The 20,802-nt window shown below is 32.5% G+C and overlaps 1 protein-coding gene across 1 annotated transcript; it reads left to right on the top strand.

Moving 5' to 3' along the window:
• The first annotated feature begins 14,168 nt into the window (after positions 1-14,168).
• LOC149546219 (uncharacterized) lies at positions 14,169-15,789 on the top strand. Its single transcript, XM_089794552.1, has 3 exons — positions 14,169-14,821; positions 15,152-15,243; positions 15,410-15,789. The coding sequence occupies exons 1-3, from the start codon at positions 14,488-14,490 to the stop codon at positions 15,587-15,589; spliced, it is 606 nt and encodes a 201-aa protein (XP_089650678.1). The 5' UTR covers positions 14,169-14,487; the 3' UTR covers positions 15,590-15,789.
• The last annotated feature ends 5,013 nt before the right edge of the window (positions 15,790-20,802 follow it).

The following is a 20,802-nucleotide window of genomic DNA, read 5'->3' on the forward strand; positions in this document are numbered from 1 at the left end:
GTTCCATGAAAAATGTTCAATGTGAGAAGCATGGGAAGCTTTTCTTTAGGGTCAAATGTAGTTTGCGTGACTTTCACATTCAATTATCTTTGAATAAGACCAAAAGTTAATGGAAGAAATTTAGAATACCATGCTTAATTCAATGTGCACTTGAATTCATAATCAAATGGAGGAATTAATAGTTCCATTAAATTCTATAATGCTTATAAATAATATTGCCAATTAAACAGGCTAATAGTAGGGTAATTCAAATTGTAAATGGAATGCTAGAAATTTGAGAGCAAACTAGACTTAGAATAGAAATTGTTGGTGAAGAATTAGAATAGAAATTGTTGGAACATTGTAAAAGTAAATCATATTAGCTAGATAATATGAAGGGGTATGTTGTTCATTTCAATTTATGTAGGAGATCATATTAGATACCTTGCCGTTAAAGATCTAATTGAAAATACCATTATTAAAGAAGGGAGATTGTTTGCAAAAGAGGGAGATTGTTGCAAACAGGGAGATTGTTGATAAATAATGTTTTCAATAATTATTTTTTTATTGATGTCAAACCTACTTTTTTTTGGAATGACAATTGATTATAAGATCCAAGTACTATCACTTAGTTGATTGATGAAGAGGATTTAATCAATAAGATGTAACAAAAGCACCTAAGGGAAATGTTGAGTTATGGTTTTGTAATGAAGTATAAAGATCAGTTAAGATAATGGTAAAATGATGTATTGATAATACACTTGAAGATACAGAGGTTGGCTACACTTAGAAACTCTAGAAGAATAAGTTGTAACAAAGCTATTTGCAAAGCTTGACTAAATTTATTAGTGGGAGCTAAGAAAGTTAGTTCATGCCGAGTAGATTATCAATAAGTGCTGAGAAAATGCAAAATCTAGTGTGTGCTTAGTGAAACAAAAGGAGTCAAGAAAGTTGAGGTGCTAAGCTAGACAAAAATGTAATAGGTGTTGAGCATCAGTAAAACTTAGTTGATGCTAAGTGAATCCACAGTAGGTTCCAAGTAACACAATATGTGTCGAGCATCGAAAATTCAATAGTGTCAAGCTACTACATTATTTGAAAAGTCAAAGATTTGCTAGATTTGAGCCTACAAGTTTGTTACCTTGAAGTTTGTGAACCAGATGGAAGATAAGAATGATGAGTTGGTGGCACAAAAATCTAGGTTAACCATTTTTAGTAAAATATAGGTGGATTCTTCATGATGTTTCTAGAAGAAACAAGATAAGGGGTAGATACAACGTATCTTACCTTATCCATTCGAACCAAAAAATAAGAGTGGGAAAATTAGAGCAGGAAAAGTATTCTAGACTTCTATTTAAGGAGTTACATGTCAAGAAGAAAGAGTGGTTGGAGAGAGTGTGTGGTGTTAAGGAGAAGGAATTGAGAGGGAGGAATAGAGTACAGAGATTCTGCCTCAATAGGTGAGCATAGAGGTAATTACATTGGCACAATGAGCATGGAGACTCAAGGAGACAAAGCTTGAAGGGAGGAAAAGCTATCAGAACTGCTGAGACTAAAAGTGAAGAAAATTTGTAAGCTAAATTGAGATATGAAATCTACAAGTTATGTTGGGAGTTGTATCAGATCAAAACCCCTTATTGTTACTCTCTAGAAATTGTATCATTTAGGAAAAAATCCTATGGACTTAGGTTGGTTTAACAACCATTTTGTAAATCCTTTAATAGGCTAACATTCCAAGTGATTGTTCTAAAGTCATTTAACTAGGCCCACTTCTAACAGGGTGATTGAAATCCTTTAACTAGGTCACATTTACTAGTGTGTTTTTTAGCCTTTAATGAGACAAACCTTTCATAGGACATCACTTTAGAAGAGTGAGAAAGGAGTAGCATGTTACTGGTGGTTTTTTCCAAATTTTATTTCCATATAAATCACTATGCTATGTGTTGATCTTTCATGTCTTATTCTTGCATGATGATTTTTCAGTAACTTGCTAAGATGAATGTTTAGCTTTGATGCATGGTTAGTTTAGATGGGCTCATTATACTTTGTGAAAAAGTTTTATTAGGACATTTGGACCTTGACTAACTAACTCACCCCTCTTTTAGTTATTCTAAAGCATTTCTAACAATTGGTATTAGAGCCATCTATTGATTTAGTTTAAAGGTACTAGAAGCAAAAAAGATCAAGATGTCCAAGAGAGAAGTTCCCAAGCTCAACAGAGATAACTTCACTGCATGGCAAAGTTTAATGAAGTTGCATCTTGGATCAATAGGTGATCATGCACAAACCTCAATTGAAGTGGAACATATTGATCTAGTTGGTGTCCCTACTACAGAAGATATGAAGAAAAAGAAGGAGTACAATCAAGCAATGTTGGAGATTGTCTCTGCCCCCAACTATGCTGAATTTGATGACATCAAGGGATGTAACTTTGCATTCAAGATATGGAAAGCCTTGATATATATTTGTGGAGGAGATCAGAATGTCCAAAGAGCAAAAAGAGGAAGTCTCAGAGGAAAGTTTGATGACATGAAAATAGAGGAAGGTGAGAACATTGCCCAAAATGCCTCTACAATAAAGGAAGTAGTAAGTGTAATAAGAAGTTTGGGTGGTCATTTAGATGAATCTATGCTATTAGAGTTTCAGCCATCCAAGAGTTAAGAAACATGCTAGAAAACAAGCTAACTCTGGAAGGTATAGTGGGAAAACTTACTACATTTGAGTTATCCAACTTTGATAACTACAAACTTGAGAATCTTGAATCTGCTTTCAAGGCCAAGCTATTATTGAAAAACACTAAAGAGGTGAAACCAAAGAAGAAGAAATGAAATATAAAATATGCATCTAGTGACAATAGTATAGATGAAGAAGATGTGGAACAATTGAAAGCATTATTGGCCAGAAAATTTCACAGAGGCAAAGGTAAATTTAAAGGTAAGTTGTCTATCATTTGTTTTAATTGCAACGAAGTAGGACATATTGCTACAAGGTGCACACATAAAAATAACTACAGAGAAGGCAACAAGCATAAGAACAAAAGAGAAGATGATAGCAAAGATTACAAAGGCAAAGACAAAAAGTGCTACATTGTTGAAGAAGAGGATTCTAATAAAAATGATGATGAGGTAGTCTATGTAGCTATGAAGGATGAGTGAGATGAAGATGAGGCAACAACACTGGTAACTTGTGTAGAGAAGAATGATAGATAGATCATAGACAATGGGTGCTCACATCACATGACAGGAGATGAAAGTAAGTTTGTTACCTTTACTCAATATGATGGAAATAGTATTAGATTTGGAAATGATGCTCCTTGTCTAATCAAAGGAAAAGGTTCCATTAAGCTTATAGAGAAGATTTCATGTGATAATGTATATTATGTTGAAGAATTGAACTACAATTTGTTGAGTGTGTCATAGTTAGACAATGTAGGATGCAAAGTAGAATTTGGAAAAAAAACTACCAAAATCTATGACACTGATAGAATTCTGATAGTAAAAGGAAACAAAACCAGGAGTAATCTATTTGACCTATATATTTGACCTGTCTCATTATAAGATTTGATGATGTGTGGCTATGGCATAAAAGACTATGTCATTGATTCATCAAAAAAATGAAGAAAGTTATAGGTTTACCTAAATTGAAGAAGCTTGATAATACAATGTGTAAACAGTGTTAACTAGGAAAGATGACCAAGTCAAGTTTCAAAAGAAAAACTTATACTTCCAAAGAAGTACCAGAGTTAGTCCATATAGATTTATGTGGCCCAATAGAAGTGCAAAGTTACAAAGGAGACATATATATAATGTTTTTTGTTGATGACCACTCTAGGATGATGACTTTCATGTTCTCAAGGAAAAAATATGATGCATTTCAAATGTTTAAGTAGTATTTGGCCAAGGTTGAAAAGAAAACAGGGAAGAGTCTAAAGTGCCTAAGATCAGACAGAGGAGGAGAGTTTACATCAAAAGAATTTGAGACATTTTGCAATGATAATGGAATTAAGAGACAAACATCAGCACCTAAAACTCCCCCACAGAATGGCATTGCAAAAAAGAGGAATAGATCAATGATAGATTGTGCTAGAACATTAATGATGAAGAAGAGTGTTTCTCTAAAGTACTGGAGAGAAGTTGTAAGTATAATTGTCTACACCCTGAATCAAGTACAAATCAAGAAAGGTACAAATGCAACACCTTTTGAATTATGGTATGGTCACTCACCCAATGTAAAACATTTCAAAGTGTTTGGTTTTAAGTTTGATGCAAAAAGTGATGAAGGCATATTCCTTGGATACTCCACTAGAAGCAAAGTATACAAGTGTTTAAATACTAACATTAACTAAATTGTGGAGAGTGCAAATGTAAACTTTTATGTGTATACAGAAGTTCAAGTTGATGAATACAAGAAACTAGAAGAGTACAGATCTTTTGTGTACTTCTATGAAGGAATGCCTACTGAATAAGAAGTTTTCAATCAAGCTGGGAATCAACAACAAGTTTTAGTATTAGTCGAGTGACAACTAGTGAATGCCGAGTTGCATTTAGAAGCCAGTTGCAGAATGAAGATAATGCACATTCTAATTCTAAAATCTATACACATGAAAGAGATGTTGAGCTACCTGAAGGAGATGTGCACAATGAATCTGAAGCTGAAAGACCAAACATGGAAACATGGACAAAACCAAGGCTATCTAAGTATGTGAGAAGACATCATCCTACTAAACAAATCATTAGTGACAAGGAAGCTAGACCAATGACAAGGAACAGACTAAGAAATGAATCATGTCTACTAAGTAAGATTGAACCCAAAATAGTAAAGGATGCACTACAAGATGATGATTGGTGTAAAGCTATGGAAGAGGAGATTGAGCAGATGGAGAAGAACAAAATCTAGACTTTAGTTCCAAGACTAGCTGATAAGAATGTGATTGGTACCAAGTGGGTATTTAGGAACAAGCTAAATGAGAATGGTGAGATCACAAGAAATAAGTCTAGACTAGTTTGTAAAGGTTATGCACAAGAAGAATGAATGGACTATGGGGAAACATTTGCCCCTATTGCAAGGATGGAAGGAGTAAGAACTCTACTTGCATATGCTGCTTACAAAGTTTTTAAATTTTATCAAATGGATGTAAAGTCTACTTTTCTGAATGGTATACTGGAAGAGGAAGTCTACATAGAACAACCAGAGGGATTTGTTGATGACAACAACAAGGATATGGTTTGAAAACTGCATAAAGTACTCTATGGTTTAGAACAAGTGCCTCGAGCATGGTATGAGAGATTTCACAAATATCTTGTGAAGATAGGATTTGAGAGAATAGATGACAACAACAGCTTGTATATCAAGGTAGAAAAAGGTAAAGACATTCTAATATCTGAAATCTTTGTAGATGATATAATATTTGGAGGAAAAAATGTCGTATGAAAAGATTTTTTTGATCAAATTAAATATGAGTTTGAAATGTCAATGTTTAGGGAAATCAAATTCTTTTTTGGATTGAAAGTACATCAACTGAAACATGACATATTTGTGACACAATCAAAATACATCAAGGAGATACTGAAGACATTTGGCTTAGAGGATTCAAAACTAGTTAGTACACCAACCATAATAGGACATAAGTTATCTAAGAATGACGAGTTAGCTAAAGTAAATCAGACAATGTACAAATCAATGATTGGAAAGTGATAGTATGTTGTACACAATAGACTAGACATTACATTATTTGTTGAAATAGTAGCAAGATTTTTCACAAACCCAAGAGAAAATCATCTTATGGCAATAAAAAGAATAATGAGGTATTTAAAAGGAACAGATGACTTTGACTTATACTACAAGAGGACTGAAAAGTTTGAGTTGAATGCCTACATTGATGTAGATTGGGGAGGTAATATAGGTGATAGAAAAAGCACCAGTGGAGGAGCACTCTTCTTAGGTAAAATATTAGTCACTTGGACTAGCAAAAAGCAAAATTGTACCTCACAATGCATAGCTGAAGTTGAGTATGTTGCTGCTACCATCAATTGCACTAATATTGTATGGATTAAGCACCTATTGACAAGGTATGAAGGAATAAGTAAATGAATTTTTGATACTCTATTGTGATAACACAAGTGTCATCAACATATCAAAGAATCATGTGATGCATGCCAAAACAAAGCACATTGCAATTAAGAATCACTATGTAAGAGAATTGGTGGAAAACAAACAAGTGAAGATGGAATATGTCAACTCAAAGGAACAGATTGCTAACATCTTTACAAAACCATTACCTAAAGATGCATTTGAGTATCTTAGAGGTAAGTTAGGGGTGATACCTCTATCCAAGGCTACTTAAGTAACAACAAAATTACTCTGCATCAAATGAGTTGATTGTTGAAATGTTATAAATTGATGCAGAGGATACTTACTTTAGGTTTTTTCTAAAGTAATTAAAGTACTAAAATTCCAAACAAGTCATAAGCAAGGTGACAGAGGGAGAAATTGGAGTTCTTACACAATGCTACATTTGCATGATAAGATGCTAAAATAATATGTCTTCAGCATTGTTGTCAAAGAGGGAGAAATAATAGAAACCAATCAAATCTATAGGGTCAAATGTGTAAAGGGAGAAATAGTAGAAAGGAAGGAGAAAGGAAATAGTAGCCAAGAGGGAGAAAACAACATAAACAAAAATTAATCAATCAGGACAAAAAAAAGGAAAAGACAATGTATCAACAAAAAAAAGATATCCATAATACTTTGAAAGAGGGAATTATTTATAGAATTCAGAGGGAGTCATAATAAACTCAAAGTTGCTGATGGAATGAACAATTTTGGATACAAAGTTTTCTTTTTGGCATTTGACTTACTATTTTAACCTAGTTAGCATTTTGATAACTTGGTTGATTAGTTTGGTTTGCTATCAATGCCAAAGAGGGATATTGTTGAAGATCTGATTTGAAAAGATCATTATTAAAGAAGGGGGATTGTTTGCAAAAGAGGGAGATTGTTGCAAATAGGGAGATTGTTGATAAAGAATTTTTTCAATCATTATTTTGTCACTGATGTCAAACTTGCTATTTGTTGGAATGACAATTACTTATAAGATCCAAGTACTAGCACTTAGTTGATTGATCAAGATGATTTAATCAATAAGATGCAACAAAAGAACCTAAGGGAAAGGTTGAGTTATGGTTTTGTAATGAAGTACAAGGAACAATTGAGACAATGGTAAAATGATGTATTGATAATACACTCAAAGATACAGAGGTTGGCTACACTTAGAAACTCTAGAAGAATAAGTTATAACAAAGCTATCTGCAAAGCTTGACTAAATTCATTACTGGGTGCTGAGCAAGTTAGTTCATGCTGAGTAGATTATCAGTAAATGCCAAGAAAATAAAAAATCTAGTGTGTGCCAAGTGAAAAAGAATGAGCCACAAAAGTTTAGGTGTTGAGCCAGACAAAAATGTAATAGGTGCCAAGCATCAATAAAACTTAGTTGATGTCGAGTGAATCCAGAGTAGGTATCAAGTAACATAGTATGTGCCAAACATCATAAATTCAATAGTGTCAAGTTGCTACATTATTTGAAAAGTGAAAGATTCGTCAGATTTGAGCTAACAATTTTGTTACCTTGAAGTTTGTGAACCAGATGGAAGATAAGAATGATAAGCTAGTGGCACAAAATTCTAGGTTAACCATTTTTAGGTGAATACAGGTGGATTCTTCATAATGTTTCTAGAAGAAACAAGATAAGGGGTAGATACATTGTATCTTACCTAATTCATTCAAACCAAAAAATAAGAGTGGGAAGATTAGAGCAGGAAAAGTATTCTAGACTTCTATTTAAGGAGTTATAGGTCAAGAAGCAAGAGTGGTTGGAGAGAGTGTGTGGTGTTAAGGAGAAGGCATCGAGAGGGAGGAATAGAGTATAGAGACTTTATTTCGATAGGTGACCACAAAGATGATTGCATTGGCACAATGAGCATGGAGACTCAATGAGACAAAGATTGAAGGGAGGAAAAGCTACTAGAACTGTAAAGACTAAAAGCCAAGAAAATTTGTGAGTTGAATTGAGATCTAAAATTTGCAAGTTATGTTATGAGTTGTATTCGATCAAAAGTCCCTATTGTTACTCTCTATCAATTGTATCAATTAGGAAAAAATCCTATGGACTTAGGTTGGTTTAAAAACTATTTTGTAAATCCTTTAATAGGGTGACATTCCAAGTGAATGTTCTAAAGTCCTTTAACTAGGCCCATTTCTAACAGGGTGGTTGAAATCCTTTAACTAGGTCACATTTAACAATGTGTTTTGTAGTCTTTAATAGGGTATCACTTTAGAAGAGTGAGAAAGGAGTAGCATGTTACTAGTGGTTTTCCCAAATTGGGTTTCCACATAAATCATTGTGTTATGTGTTGATCTTTCATGTCTTATTCTTGCATGTTGATTTTTCAATAACTTGCTAAGATGAATGTTTAGCTTGGATGCATGGTTAGTTTAGATGGGCTCATTATACTTAGTGAAAAATTTTTATTAGGACATTTGGACCTTGAATAACTAATTCAGACACCCCCCCCCCCATTATTCTAAAGCATTTCTACCACTTGCTTCAAATAGCTTATGAAAATCAATGAAGACATTGCACATTTTTTCTTTCTTACAATTTAATACATTTTGAATACCAAATGAGATCAAAATGCATTTTATTTCTATAATAAGTGATGAAGAGCCTAAATCAGAAATTGAGTTCCCTCACCTAGCAAACATTGTCAATACATCTATTGTAGAAACAAAGAAGAAAAAAGGTGGAAATAGCCCTAGGGAAAACATATAACTTACCAAGGAAGCCATTAGAGTCTAAAGGATTTGGAAGCCATTAATTAGTGTTTGGAGTGATTATAAAGGACTAGGGCTGAGTGAGGTTCATAAATGTGAGGTTCAATGCCCTAACAAAGAATTTTCATAGATAAATGCTTTGTGGATGCTATTGTACAAATTCCACTAAGTTGACAAAATGAAAGGGATAGCACTCAACTTTAATAATTTAGTCTTGATAATTATCATAATTATATGGATCAACAAAAATTAAAATGTGTGTAAAATTGTAATTTTTTAAATTCAAATGCTTTGTGGACTCGTATAGAAATAAAGTGGAGTGTAATGATTAAATGATAAACTAAATTATAAGACCTTGTGTTAAATTCTCTTCAGAAGGACTATATATCATTATTTATTTATTTATGTTCATTATTTTTAATTGGTCTTTGGAAAAATTATCTTTAACCATCATATTTGTAAATTTTGCATATTTTAGATGTTAAATACATATAATAGAATAAACCTAATTACTGTTTGACTTCAGGTTTTCTAATTGCTTTCATATTTTAAATTTTTATATCATTCTAAAAAAATATTTCAATATATTTAAAATGGATTCTAAGAAGCTCCTTATTATTATTATTATTATTATGTTCTAATAATCATTTACTAGAATATGAATCATTTTTTAGATCAATAGTTATCTATTTGTATATTTCATAGTTGAGAAAATGTTAGTAATTAGAAAAATTGTGCAGTTTTATAAATTTCAAGGTGTGAGTTTTCTAGGGTTTTATATTGGGTTATCTTTAATGTCCTTGCATTGAATTTTTTTAGTTGTCATAGAAACTATATCTTCTATAGTTATATAAGATCTCACCCTATGTACTTTTGGTATGATAGAAAAAAACTACATTTGTTACTATGTTGAACATTGGTTAGTTAGTGGCATAGTAAGTATTGCATTGTCTTTCTTTATATTGTAGCAACACTTGCTGATTTTGACTTTTAAATATGGTATGAACATAATGATATAAATGTTAATCAGAACTCAATGCTTGCAATTACTACAAACTATTTAAAGGAATTAAAGTTGTGGGTTGCTTAGCTAGAACAACATAACCAAATGTTGCAGGCATCGATTACCAAAAAATATCTCAGCTAATGACAAATCACATGAGCAACCATTGAATTTACTAAACACAATTATCTACTATAGTATTGAAGCTACTTTGGAGTAGAGCAAGGAGAATCAATGCTTTATAAACATAAAAACAACTATGCAAAGTGGTATGCTTACATGCCCAACTAGTGTGTTGGTGAAGCAACTACAACTATTACAAGAGGAATTAGAGGTTGTTTCTATCCATTCAAATATATAACCATTTCAATTTTGTTCTAACATTCTTGTAACATCAAAGGTATGGACTTATTTGTATATGAAATATCAAAATTTTGTCCATCTCAATTTTCTTTTTGATTGAGTACAAGAAATAGTGTTTCATATATTTTTGGATTTAATAAGATTCACCAATGGTAACTATGGATTCATGATATGTTTCATTTTGTATATGTGTAGAAGCAAGATTGGAATATTTACATGTGACAAAAGTTTGGTAGCACGGTTAGAGAGTCCTTATTACCTAAGCTATCCAATACCCTAAATAAACCAAAAGCTAACTAATACCTAAGCTATCTAATACCTAAACCAAAACTAGAATGATAAATAGAAAAAATAACTAATGCAATAGGCAATAACATGGGCATGGCAAGGTAATGGCAAAGAAAGGGCATGACAAGACCTTCATAGCTCTCCAATATCATAGCTCTCCAACTCTCCAATATCAAATGATTTATCAATCGATCAAAATTGTAATGACAAGGTAATCAATAGCAAGGTAATGACAGATTAGCAAGAACACGACAAGACCTTCACAACTCTCCAATATCACAATCGATCAAATGCATAATGATTTATGTCATGTTTTATTTATTTATTTTATAGTTTAATTAAGAGGAATCTTAGAAATACTAAGAGGATTGTATCCACAATAGGCATTAAAAGAAAGTTGCCTGAATATTTATCTAGCGGAGACAAAGATGTGAACAATAATGAAAGGAAATTGAATCCATGGAGGAGGGATTATTAACCGTGTTTCTTAAGGAAAGAATGGAAGAGTTAAGAAAAGAAACCATTCAATAAAAAGAAAAGAAAATAAGATATTTAGTTCATACCTAAGGCAAGGAAAACTTATGCAATCGTTAAGTGTTATAAAAACTAATTATTTTTCACACTAACCAATAGAAGTAAAGAATTTTTTGAGGTCTAAAGTATTTTTATAAAGTTCTATTTTTAAAAAATATTATTGGTTAGTGTCAAAAATAGCAAGGAGAAAAATAGTTTTTCTCAAACAAAAATTATAGAAAATCTAAACCATTAAGTTAGCTAGCATTAATGAGGAAGCCTTTGGATTAACTCATCCAACATCAATGAGGAAGCCTCTGGAATGATAGAGTTAATGGTAAAATCTATTGTAAAATACCATGTACTACAAAAATTCAAAGATCATATGATCTAAAACTCAAGCAAACAAAGGCATGGTAATTTCATATTGAAATATAATATTGTTGCCTGCTAGAAATATGCAAGGGACACAACACTAAAATGAAATCAACGTAGGGGTTGCAAAGGCCTATGACTGAAGCATGTAAAGAAGTGGAGCACTGATATGCAACAAAGGGGATATCCAATTAGAACAAGGAAGATTCAATGCTAGTGTAAGCCCATTTTAATTTAGAGGGTGGTATTTTGTGGTCACCATTTGAATTATGGGAGTCCACAGTGGCCATTCCAAGTTGCAAGGATGACCCATATTTTTCACAGATGGGTATGTGCTATTTAGCGAAGATGTTATTTGTTTTTATAGTCAATTAGGCTAGGGTTGTAGTGTTGGCATAGTCTCCTAGTGCCATGAAGGCCTACAAATTAGGGGCTATGAGATGACTTTAAAGTTGGTGTTTTCTTGATAAAACCATAGAAAGTCATGTAATAATAATAATAATAACATACATAGGTTATGATATGTAAGATACTTAATACATTGTATGCAGAGATTGATTTGGGGAAACAAATGCATTTTTAAGAAAAGAAAACCTAACAAAAATGTGGCCTCATGGAATGTGATTTACCTGGCTTGAGTATAAGGTGAATTCTAGTTGTTTAATCAAATCTACTTTTCCCTTGGCTCCTAGTCTTGGCTCAAGTATAAGGGAATGTGCATAACCCTAGCTCCTCTTTGCACGTGCAACTAGATTTCACAAAATGACAAATGATATTTAAAAAAAAAAAAAAATTATAATCATGTGGGCATTACAATAAGGATAACCCCATCGTAATTGTGACAATGTTGGGGACATTTGCAAAAAAAAAACATAAAAATCATCACAAGTTACACTCCTATCACAAATTGTCATTGTAATCGATGAAGGGTGCTCCCTTTAATACCATAAAGCATAACAAAAACCAAAGAAACAACAACAAATGCAAGAACAAAATATGGACTTCTTATTTGCACCGCAAATGCAGAATTATAGAATTCACAAATAAAATATGCTAACCTACATAGGCACCTTCATTATAGTAATCTACAAGACATGCTACGAACTACAACCTAGAGTTGTTCTACACAGTGTTTGAGCCTTTCTTAAATAGACAATTTTATGTTGCTTGGGAAGGTTCTAGACAATGAAACGTAATATCTAGATCCAACAGACCTTAACAATACATATAGAGTTGGCCAAATACATCTTTGACAATTATTTTAGATATTTCGGGTAGCCCAACTTCTGAAGGCCATAACTCTCAAACTGTTGCTCCAATTGGCTATTATAACCACTTTTTGGAAATGCTAGATCTTGATCTATTGGGTTACATGGACACAATCACCTTTTCATTGAGTTTTTGGACCTCATCCGGGCACTCTAAGGCCTCCAATAGTGAGCTTGAAGATTTTTCTGCAATTTTTTTCACCAAAAATTTGCAATAACTTCTTTGATACTTAAGTTAGAATAATGAGATTTTTATGGTAGGATTATAACTCTAAAATGAACCTTCATGTAAAAAATGAGAATATTTTGAGCTTGTATGACAAACTTATTAAAAATAGCAAACTTCCACAAATAGTAACCACCTTGTCTACTAGTCCTTATTAAAAGAGAAAAAAGACTGAAATAAAAATATTTTTGGTTGATGCAAAATTGCTCTTACACCCAAGATGCTCTTGCATTAGCAATTTGACCCCAAATGTTGTAGTGGTCCTTTTTGGATTGGGTGCATGTTTAAAGTTTAATGTGATCTAAGGTTCAGGTTATTAGGAGAACACACTAAAGTAACTATAACTTAGATATAAAAAGTCTAGATTACTTAATTTCTAATATTACATTCAAGATGTTTAGTTATGGAAACACTCAAATAGTACTTAGCAACTTATTTTTAATAAAAATCATATTTTTCTTGATATCTCTATATGTTAATTGTAAACCATTAAGGAAGTATTGTAGAGTATGCATTAAGGTTATGTGCAAGGAAACAATGAGCCAAAGGTGTCAGAAGTGGCCATGTATCTTTTTAAATCAATAAAACTTAAATTTTGAATAGATTATAGGATGTGTACATACATAACTTTAAATTTTAATAATAATAATAATAATAAAATTAAAAAATCTGGTACTTTCTAATTAGTTTCTACTCTATTTAATAGTTGGAAAAACTAAGATTAAGAATATAACAAAATGAGTACAATTGTGCATCATTTAATTTCTATAAAAATAATTGAAATTTATAAGTATTTCTTTCTACAAAATAGATTAACAAACAAAAATGCTCAATCATATACATATGTTTGTATATACATACACATAAATATACATATTAGATATATAAAACATATATTCTATAAATATGTACATATATTACATACAACACTTTTGTAAATTATTATATACATTAATATATATTTAAAAACAAATAAATATGATATGGCACAGTTTAAAAATTCCTTCTATAATTTAAAAATTAAACCAATCTACCATAATTTATTCAACATTTTGTCTATAAGACAAGAGTCTACAACACAACTTACACATAATAATAATTAACTTTTCCTAAACCTCTACGGTTTACTATCATACTCAACATAACTTCAAATCAATATATACCTGAAACAATAGAACATTTAACATTTAACATTCTTGGATTTTTTTATGTTTTTTTAATTGTTATTTTGACTTTTAAAATCCAACCCCATTCATAACTTGAGAGGACTGTAAATAATTGATTCATTCCATGATTCCGGTAACTCGATGCGTCATCTTCAAGAAGAAAGCAAAGATGTGTTGCGAAAGCATTCAAACCATTTTTCTGTTCATTGATATATATTGCTGCACTGAAACAGAAGGCATCAGATAATTCATTTCTTCTTATATAAAGAGAACGACCCATTTAAAAAATACTGTCCAAAATAAGAGGAAATTTCAATCCGCGTGTCACATAAAACGTGCCATGTGGATAGCCTTGAAGGCCACCATTCTTCTACATGTCAAGCTCTCATTTTTGTTTCTAAATTCAGACATATATATTTTCTAGTCCAATTCTGTGAATGCTAAGCCTGAGCTGAAGTTTGAAACAAAAGAATCAAGATGGCAACAAGTAGCGGCGCTCCTTTGAATGCAGAGCTTCTGAAGGCAGCTAAGATAATCCCAGATGTTGTTGATGAAGTGGGGGAACCATTTTTGGACATGAGAGTGGTGTACAGAGATCATATAGAGGTTTCAAGTGGCGTGGCCATGAGAGTGCAACAAACCCACCAAAAACCAAGGGTTGAAATGAGGGGCTCTCCATTTGGTACATCAGAAGATCTCTATACCATTCTCATGGTTGACCCAGATGCCCCTACTCCCAAGGACCCTGCCTTCAGGTGCTACTTGCATTGGCTTGTTGTTAACATTCCTGGTGAAACACCTCCCACAACAGGTAAGATGAAAAGACAATTGTTCTCTTTAATGGTTATTAGGGTTTCTGGGAAGGGTTTATCGGGAAAAATCATTTTATGCTACTATGAAACTAGCACATCTCTAGCTCTCTTCCAAAGAGAGATGGGTTCTTCAAGATTGAAAACATAGATGGTTTCTTCAGAACAAAGAGGGTATCTTTAGGAATCAAAAGAGAGACTGGTTTAATAGATATGGGCTATCAAAAAAGAGATGGGTTTGTCAGAATACAAGCTTATGGGAAAAGTGTCTTATTAAATATTCTATTGGGTGTTATGGCTACAATTATTGTTGTGAATGTTGTTGTTTACAGAGATATGGGAAACAGGAAAAGAGGTGGTGCCATACATAGGTCCAGACCCTCCTCTAGGTTCCCACCGTTATGCTTTTCTTCTCTTCAAGCAGGTACGTATACAGCCCACTTCTCTGCTGGTATATATAGAGAAAGAGAAGGAACTTTACATAGTAACAGGCAACTTTTTCAATCTAATTCCTCTGTTTCTGGGATATGTTCTTATATCATGAGTTCTGTTGCTCATTATCAGTTATTTGTCTTTTGATTTTTGTGTAGAAGGGAGAGATCAAAGTGGAACCTGTAGAGGAGAGGAAGTTTTTCAATGTGAAGAATTTCATGAAGGAGCATGAGATGAGCCCTCCCATGGGAGGTTCATATTTCTATGCTATGAAGGATGACCAGTTTGAACATACAGGGAATCAGTCTCCTTTTATTGCTCCCAATCTGCCAGGTTGATCATATGTAAACAACTCAGCTTGGTCAAATCTAAGCAGCTGGGACTGTTTCTAATGCTAAGAATTCTGTTGCATTAGTGTTTTACAGAGCTTCATCAAGATGCTGTATGAAGATAACTCCATAATGTTAAATCCTAGATCACTAATTGTACATATAAACAACTTTTTGGTGTTGTGTCACCTTCTGTTGATTGTTTCTATGCAAGCTATAAATAAAATTTTTAGTTTAACTATTTGATAGAAATAACTGATGTGTTTATTAATTATTATTTTCATTTATTATTTTATTTATAATCTCGTTTCTATTTCATTTGGTAATTTGGGAAGTTGAGCAATTTTTATTAAAATGGCACCTGAATTTTTGTTGTCATTTATAATCTTTGTAAATCTTTTACATTAGTTGCACTTATTATTTATCAAATATACATAAACTTTAAGTTTAGTCTTCCTTCCTTGTAATAAATGAATAATCGAAAGGGCTCAAGGGTTGAGTTGCAAGTATGATGGGCAAGAAATCATAAGGATGACCATCAATTCCTCTAAGCCATTAAATGGGGCACCTCATAGTTGATCAGATTGTGCATGCTGTGCCTTTTTTAACCATTCTCTATTTTCTCCTAAAAACCCTGAGGAACTTACATCTGTAAAATGGTTTGGAATTATAAAGAGAAGGAATTTTATAATGTAATATAAGTTGTGATAGTTCCAGAGGAGAAGAGCATCAGAGCATCAGTCAAGCCCTATAACAGTTATTATTGTAGAGTCTAATAATTGCTATGTCATCTCCAGGCTACTCTTCAATCAGATTTTTCAAGCAAATTTTCTTATATTCACATACCATTAAATTTTCATAGGTATGGAGAATGGACAGAGAATGATTTCGTCACTAGTTTAATTGTTTGTGAATCCCAGTGGGGAGATTTTTATCTGAAGACTTCCATCATGATTTTAGATAGAGAATGGACAGCCTTTCCAATACCAAATCTACATGCCTTCTCCTTTATCACTCTATCTATGCGAGTTCTTCATCCATTCATTGGGTTTTTGCCAGCTAGAATGTAGAATAGTCTAGGTTTTCAATGTTTCATAGTTTATAAATACTAGGCCTACCCTCTACAGTAAATAATTATCTCCTTTGACTTCTTGATATTTTATATTTTCCTGTCTGTAGATGTATCTAAATTATTATGTCCTCGCTTGAATATGCTTTATATTTCTCTCTATAATGAGAGGCGTGACAGGCCCTTTGTAAATTTACTTTTTTCAGACAGAATTTGTTAAATTTATAGTGTACTCAGTACAATGGTGCGAGTCCGCATTATAGATAAATCTCAGTGAGTTATGAGAAGTGTTAAGTAGCTGTATTTATTTTATAACATACATTTCTTAATAATAGTTTTTGTTGGATACAACTCTATTGTTTATAACTAGGGATAAATATTAACTCTGTTTGGCAACAGGAATACAAGTGGAATAGGCATATATCGATTATATATTGATTCTCGATTTGGATGCACCAAATCGAAATAAAATTGGAATACATATTTCAATTTTGGCCCAAAAATGAACATTTTCTATTCCACCTAAATAAGTGGAATAGAAATATGTATTCCTATTCCAATTTGTTTTATTTTAGAAAACCTAAATTTTTGAGTAAGCATCAAATTCTGGGTGAACCAAACAAGAATACGTAATCCCATTTTTTATTCAAAAATAAGTATTTCTATTCTCATTTTATATTCTTAAAATTTTGAATTCTTTGTTTGGATGCACCAAATCAAAAAAAAATTGGAAAACATATTTCAATTTTGGCCCAAAAATGAGCATTTTCTATTCCACCTAAATAGGTGGAATAGGTATTCCTATTCCAATTTTTTTAAATTTTAGAAAACATAAATTTTTGAGTACGCATCAAATTCTGGGTGAACCAAACAAGAATACCTAATCTCATTTTCTATTAAAAAATAAGTATTCCTATTCCCATTTTATATTCTTAAAATTTTGAATTCTTTGTTTGGATGCACCAAATCAAAATAAAATTGGAATATATATTTCAATTTTGGCCCAAAAATGAGCATTTTCTATTCCACCTAAATAGGTCTATTCCAATTTTTTAAAATTTTAGAAAACATAAATTTTTGAGTACGCATCAAATTCTGGGCGAACCATTTGATGAACCAAACAAGAATACGTAATCCCATTTTCTATTCAAAAATAAGTATTTCTATTCCCATTTTATATTCTTGCAACCAAATAGACTTTAACTAAATTGAAGTGTTACCTATCATGTTTATATGACTATTAATAACATTCAAGATAATGATTATATGGCTATTTCATAAGTCTACTCATAATAACATTCAAGTCAGCCTATTTATATTATAAGTCTTTAAATAGACTTTGTTATATTAACATGAAAAGTGTTACATTAAGTCACTCTATGAATTTAAATGTTACCTATCATGTTTATATGGTATGTCATAATAACATGTTAGTGTAATAGTCAATCTATTTATAAGCCTTTAAAATGAAAAGTGATACTTTTAATAATAACATTAAGTCAGTCTATGAATTGAAATGTTAGCTATCATGTTTATATGGTTATGTCATAATAACAATGTTACTTTTAATTATAATGTTCAAGTCAGTCTATGAATTGAAATGCTACCTATCATGTTTATATGGCTATGTCTTAACTAGCTTATATATACCTATATATATAATATGACTCAATCATCTTTCTTGAGGCACCTATTTTAATTCACACACACACACACACACAATCTCTCTCTCATTATCTCCCTCCCTCTACTATCCACTACCTCTCTATATATAACCCCTAATCACCCTCTCTACCCTTATCTCTAAGTTCTCTTTCTATTAAAAATATAATAGGGTCTCTCTCCCTTCCTCTCTCTCTCTCTCTCACACAAACACACATCCCTACCCACATATCTCCCTCCCTCCACTATCCATTACCATTGTCTATATATACCACCTAATCACTCTCTCTCTCTCTGCTCGTATCTCTAAAGTTTTCTTTAAATTGAAAATATAGTAGGATCCCCTGCCCCTCTCTCTAGATATGCCCCCTAAAGACCCCTCTCTCTCTCTCTCTCTCTCTCTCTCTCTCTCTCTCTCTCACTCTCACTCATATATATATTGCCTAATATCTATCTCCATTTCTCAAAAAATTCCTTTCACACTCTTTCACTATCTTTCCCAACTGGAATGCAATGTGCTCCCCCCCTCCCCATGCCTCCTCTCTCTCTATATATGTGTGTGTGAGTGTCCTCCCCCCCTCTCCTTCTTCCCTTATCTCAACATCATATCCCTCTCTCTACCCATATCTCTAAGCTCTCTATTAAAAACATAATAGGATCACTTGTCCATCTCTCTAGATATTCCCCCCAGTCACCTTTTCTCTAACTTCCCCCCACCTCTCTCTCTTCCCCCATCCATTCCCACTTTCCCTAAGAATGACCCCTAATCACCCCTTGCATCCCCCCTCCGGCCTCTCTCTCTCTCTCTCTCTATATATATATATATATATAATTAAATTTAGATTTAAACTTAATTTAGTATTATAGCTAAGTCTCAATTTTATTTCATAAGATTCAATTTATTTAGGATAATACTGTTATTTGAAACATTACTAGAAAAAAATAACATAATTAGATTTGAAAAAAGATTTAAAAGAATTATATATAATAGAATTTTATAAATATCAATAGAATTCATAAAAAGAAATTATGAGCGCCACCATAAAATATATTTCCTTCAGAACTCTTTTTCTTTAAATTATGTTCAAATTGTCCCTTTAAAAGAATTCACAGATCTAACATTGAGCGCCTAGCTATGGACTGACCTCCCACTAAACATCTACAACTATTTCACTAACAAATCAAAATAAATATATCGCAATATATCTGTTACATTGATATTTACACAAGCATCTGATTTTTTTACATTCCAAGCACATATGAGAAATCTGACACAAAATTACAAGCTATGGGAACTTGGAACGATGAAAACCATTGATGGTATCTTTCTGGGTTACAACATTGGGATTTGGATCTTCCACGATCCTAATTTTATCGGGCTGCACCCAGTGGCCCTCGCTGTTCTTGATCAAGCCTTTATTCGCATCCTACCTGCGAAATGGAGGCACAAGATAATGACATTTGTAGAAATTACAGGCCTTGTTTACGAGAGCTAGGTCACAGCCAGAAGTGAGGGAAAATTGGGAGCCAGGGCCATAGTATCCATCAAGCAGATGCAGATGCACTTCCACGTAATGAAGACAAGAAGGATCATTTGTAGACTTCAAAAAGGGCAAAATATTATGATCCAAAGCTAGTTCTACGCCGGCATGACAATAACTCCGTGGAAGTCTGTCTATCCAGTCATTTGCGATCTAAAACTTCTCATTGAAAATGACTTCAGGGACCTTAAAAATGCCATCATGGACATTAACGATCTGCAAAAACTTAAATCCCAACTTCTCACAACGATTCCTAAAGGCATCATTCCCAACCCTAGGACATGCAAAGGAGAAGACTATTATAGGAATCATGAGTGAATCTTGCAGATAATTTAACCCTAGCTCGGCCACATCATAGGCACTAAGCATCGGCAGGACACTCCCTAGGCTATGTCCTATTATGGTAATACTTGGGTTTCACCCTTGTACATCTCCATCAGGCGATTAAACTCACAAATGAACTAATCCTATTCATTGGCATAGTTTTATCCTGCCATTCGAAGAAACTCCAATTAAGAATGCAAACCAAAACATTTCATTTAAATCTTTTTGGTGTTTGACAAATTATAACTGAATTTTAAATGGCATTTAATATTTGTATTTGAATTTGAATTTTTTATTTCTTTTGTAATTATTGTTGAATCTTTTTTCTTACACAGATTATTCCTTAAAATATTTTTGTGCTAGATAGTGTTGCTCCCATTGTATATGCCTGTCAGCATAATAACAAGTCAGTCTATTTATAAGCCTTTAAAGAAGTAAGCCTATTTATAAGCCTTTAAATAGACTTTGTTATATTAACATGAAAAGTGTTACTTTTAATATTAAAAATAAATCAAACCTAAAAATTAATTATCTAAATTGTATTGTCATCAGTGTTGTCATCGATTTACCCAAAGAGGCAGTAGATTAGTATTGTCATTAGTCAGTCTATGAATTGAAATGTTACC

Source organism: Cupressus sempervirens, chromosome 7 (assembly GCF_028749045.1).
Source record: "Cupressus sempervirens isolate cs-2001-9-10 chromosome 7, ASM2874904v1, whole genome shotgun sequence".
NCBI classification, from domain to species: Eukaryota; Viridiplantae; Streptophyta; class Pinopsida; order Cupressales; family Cupressaceae; genus Cupressus; species Cupressus sempervirens.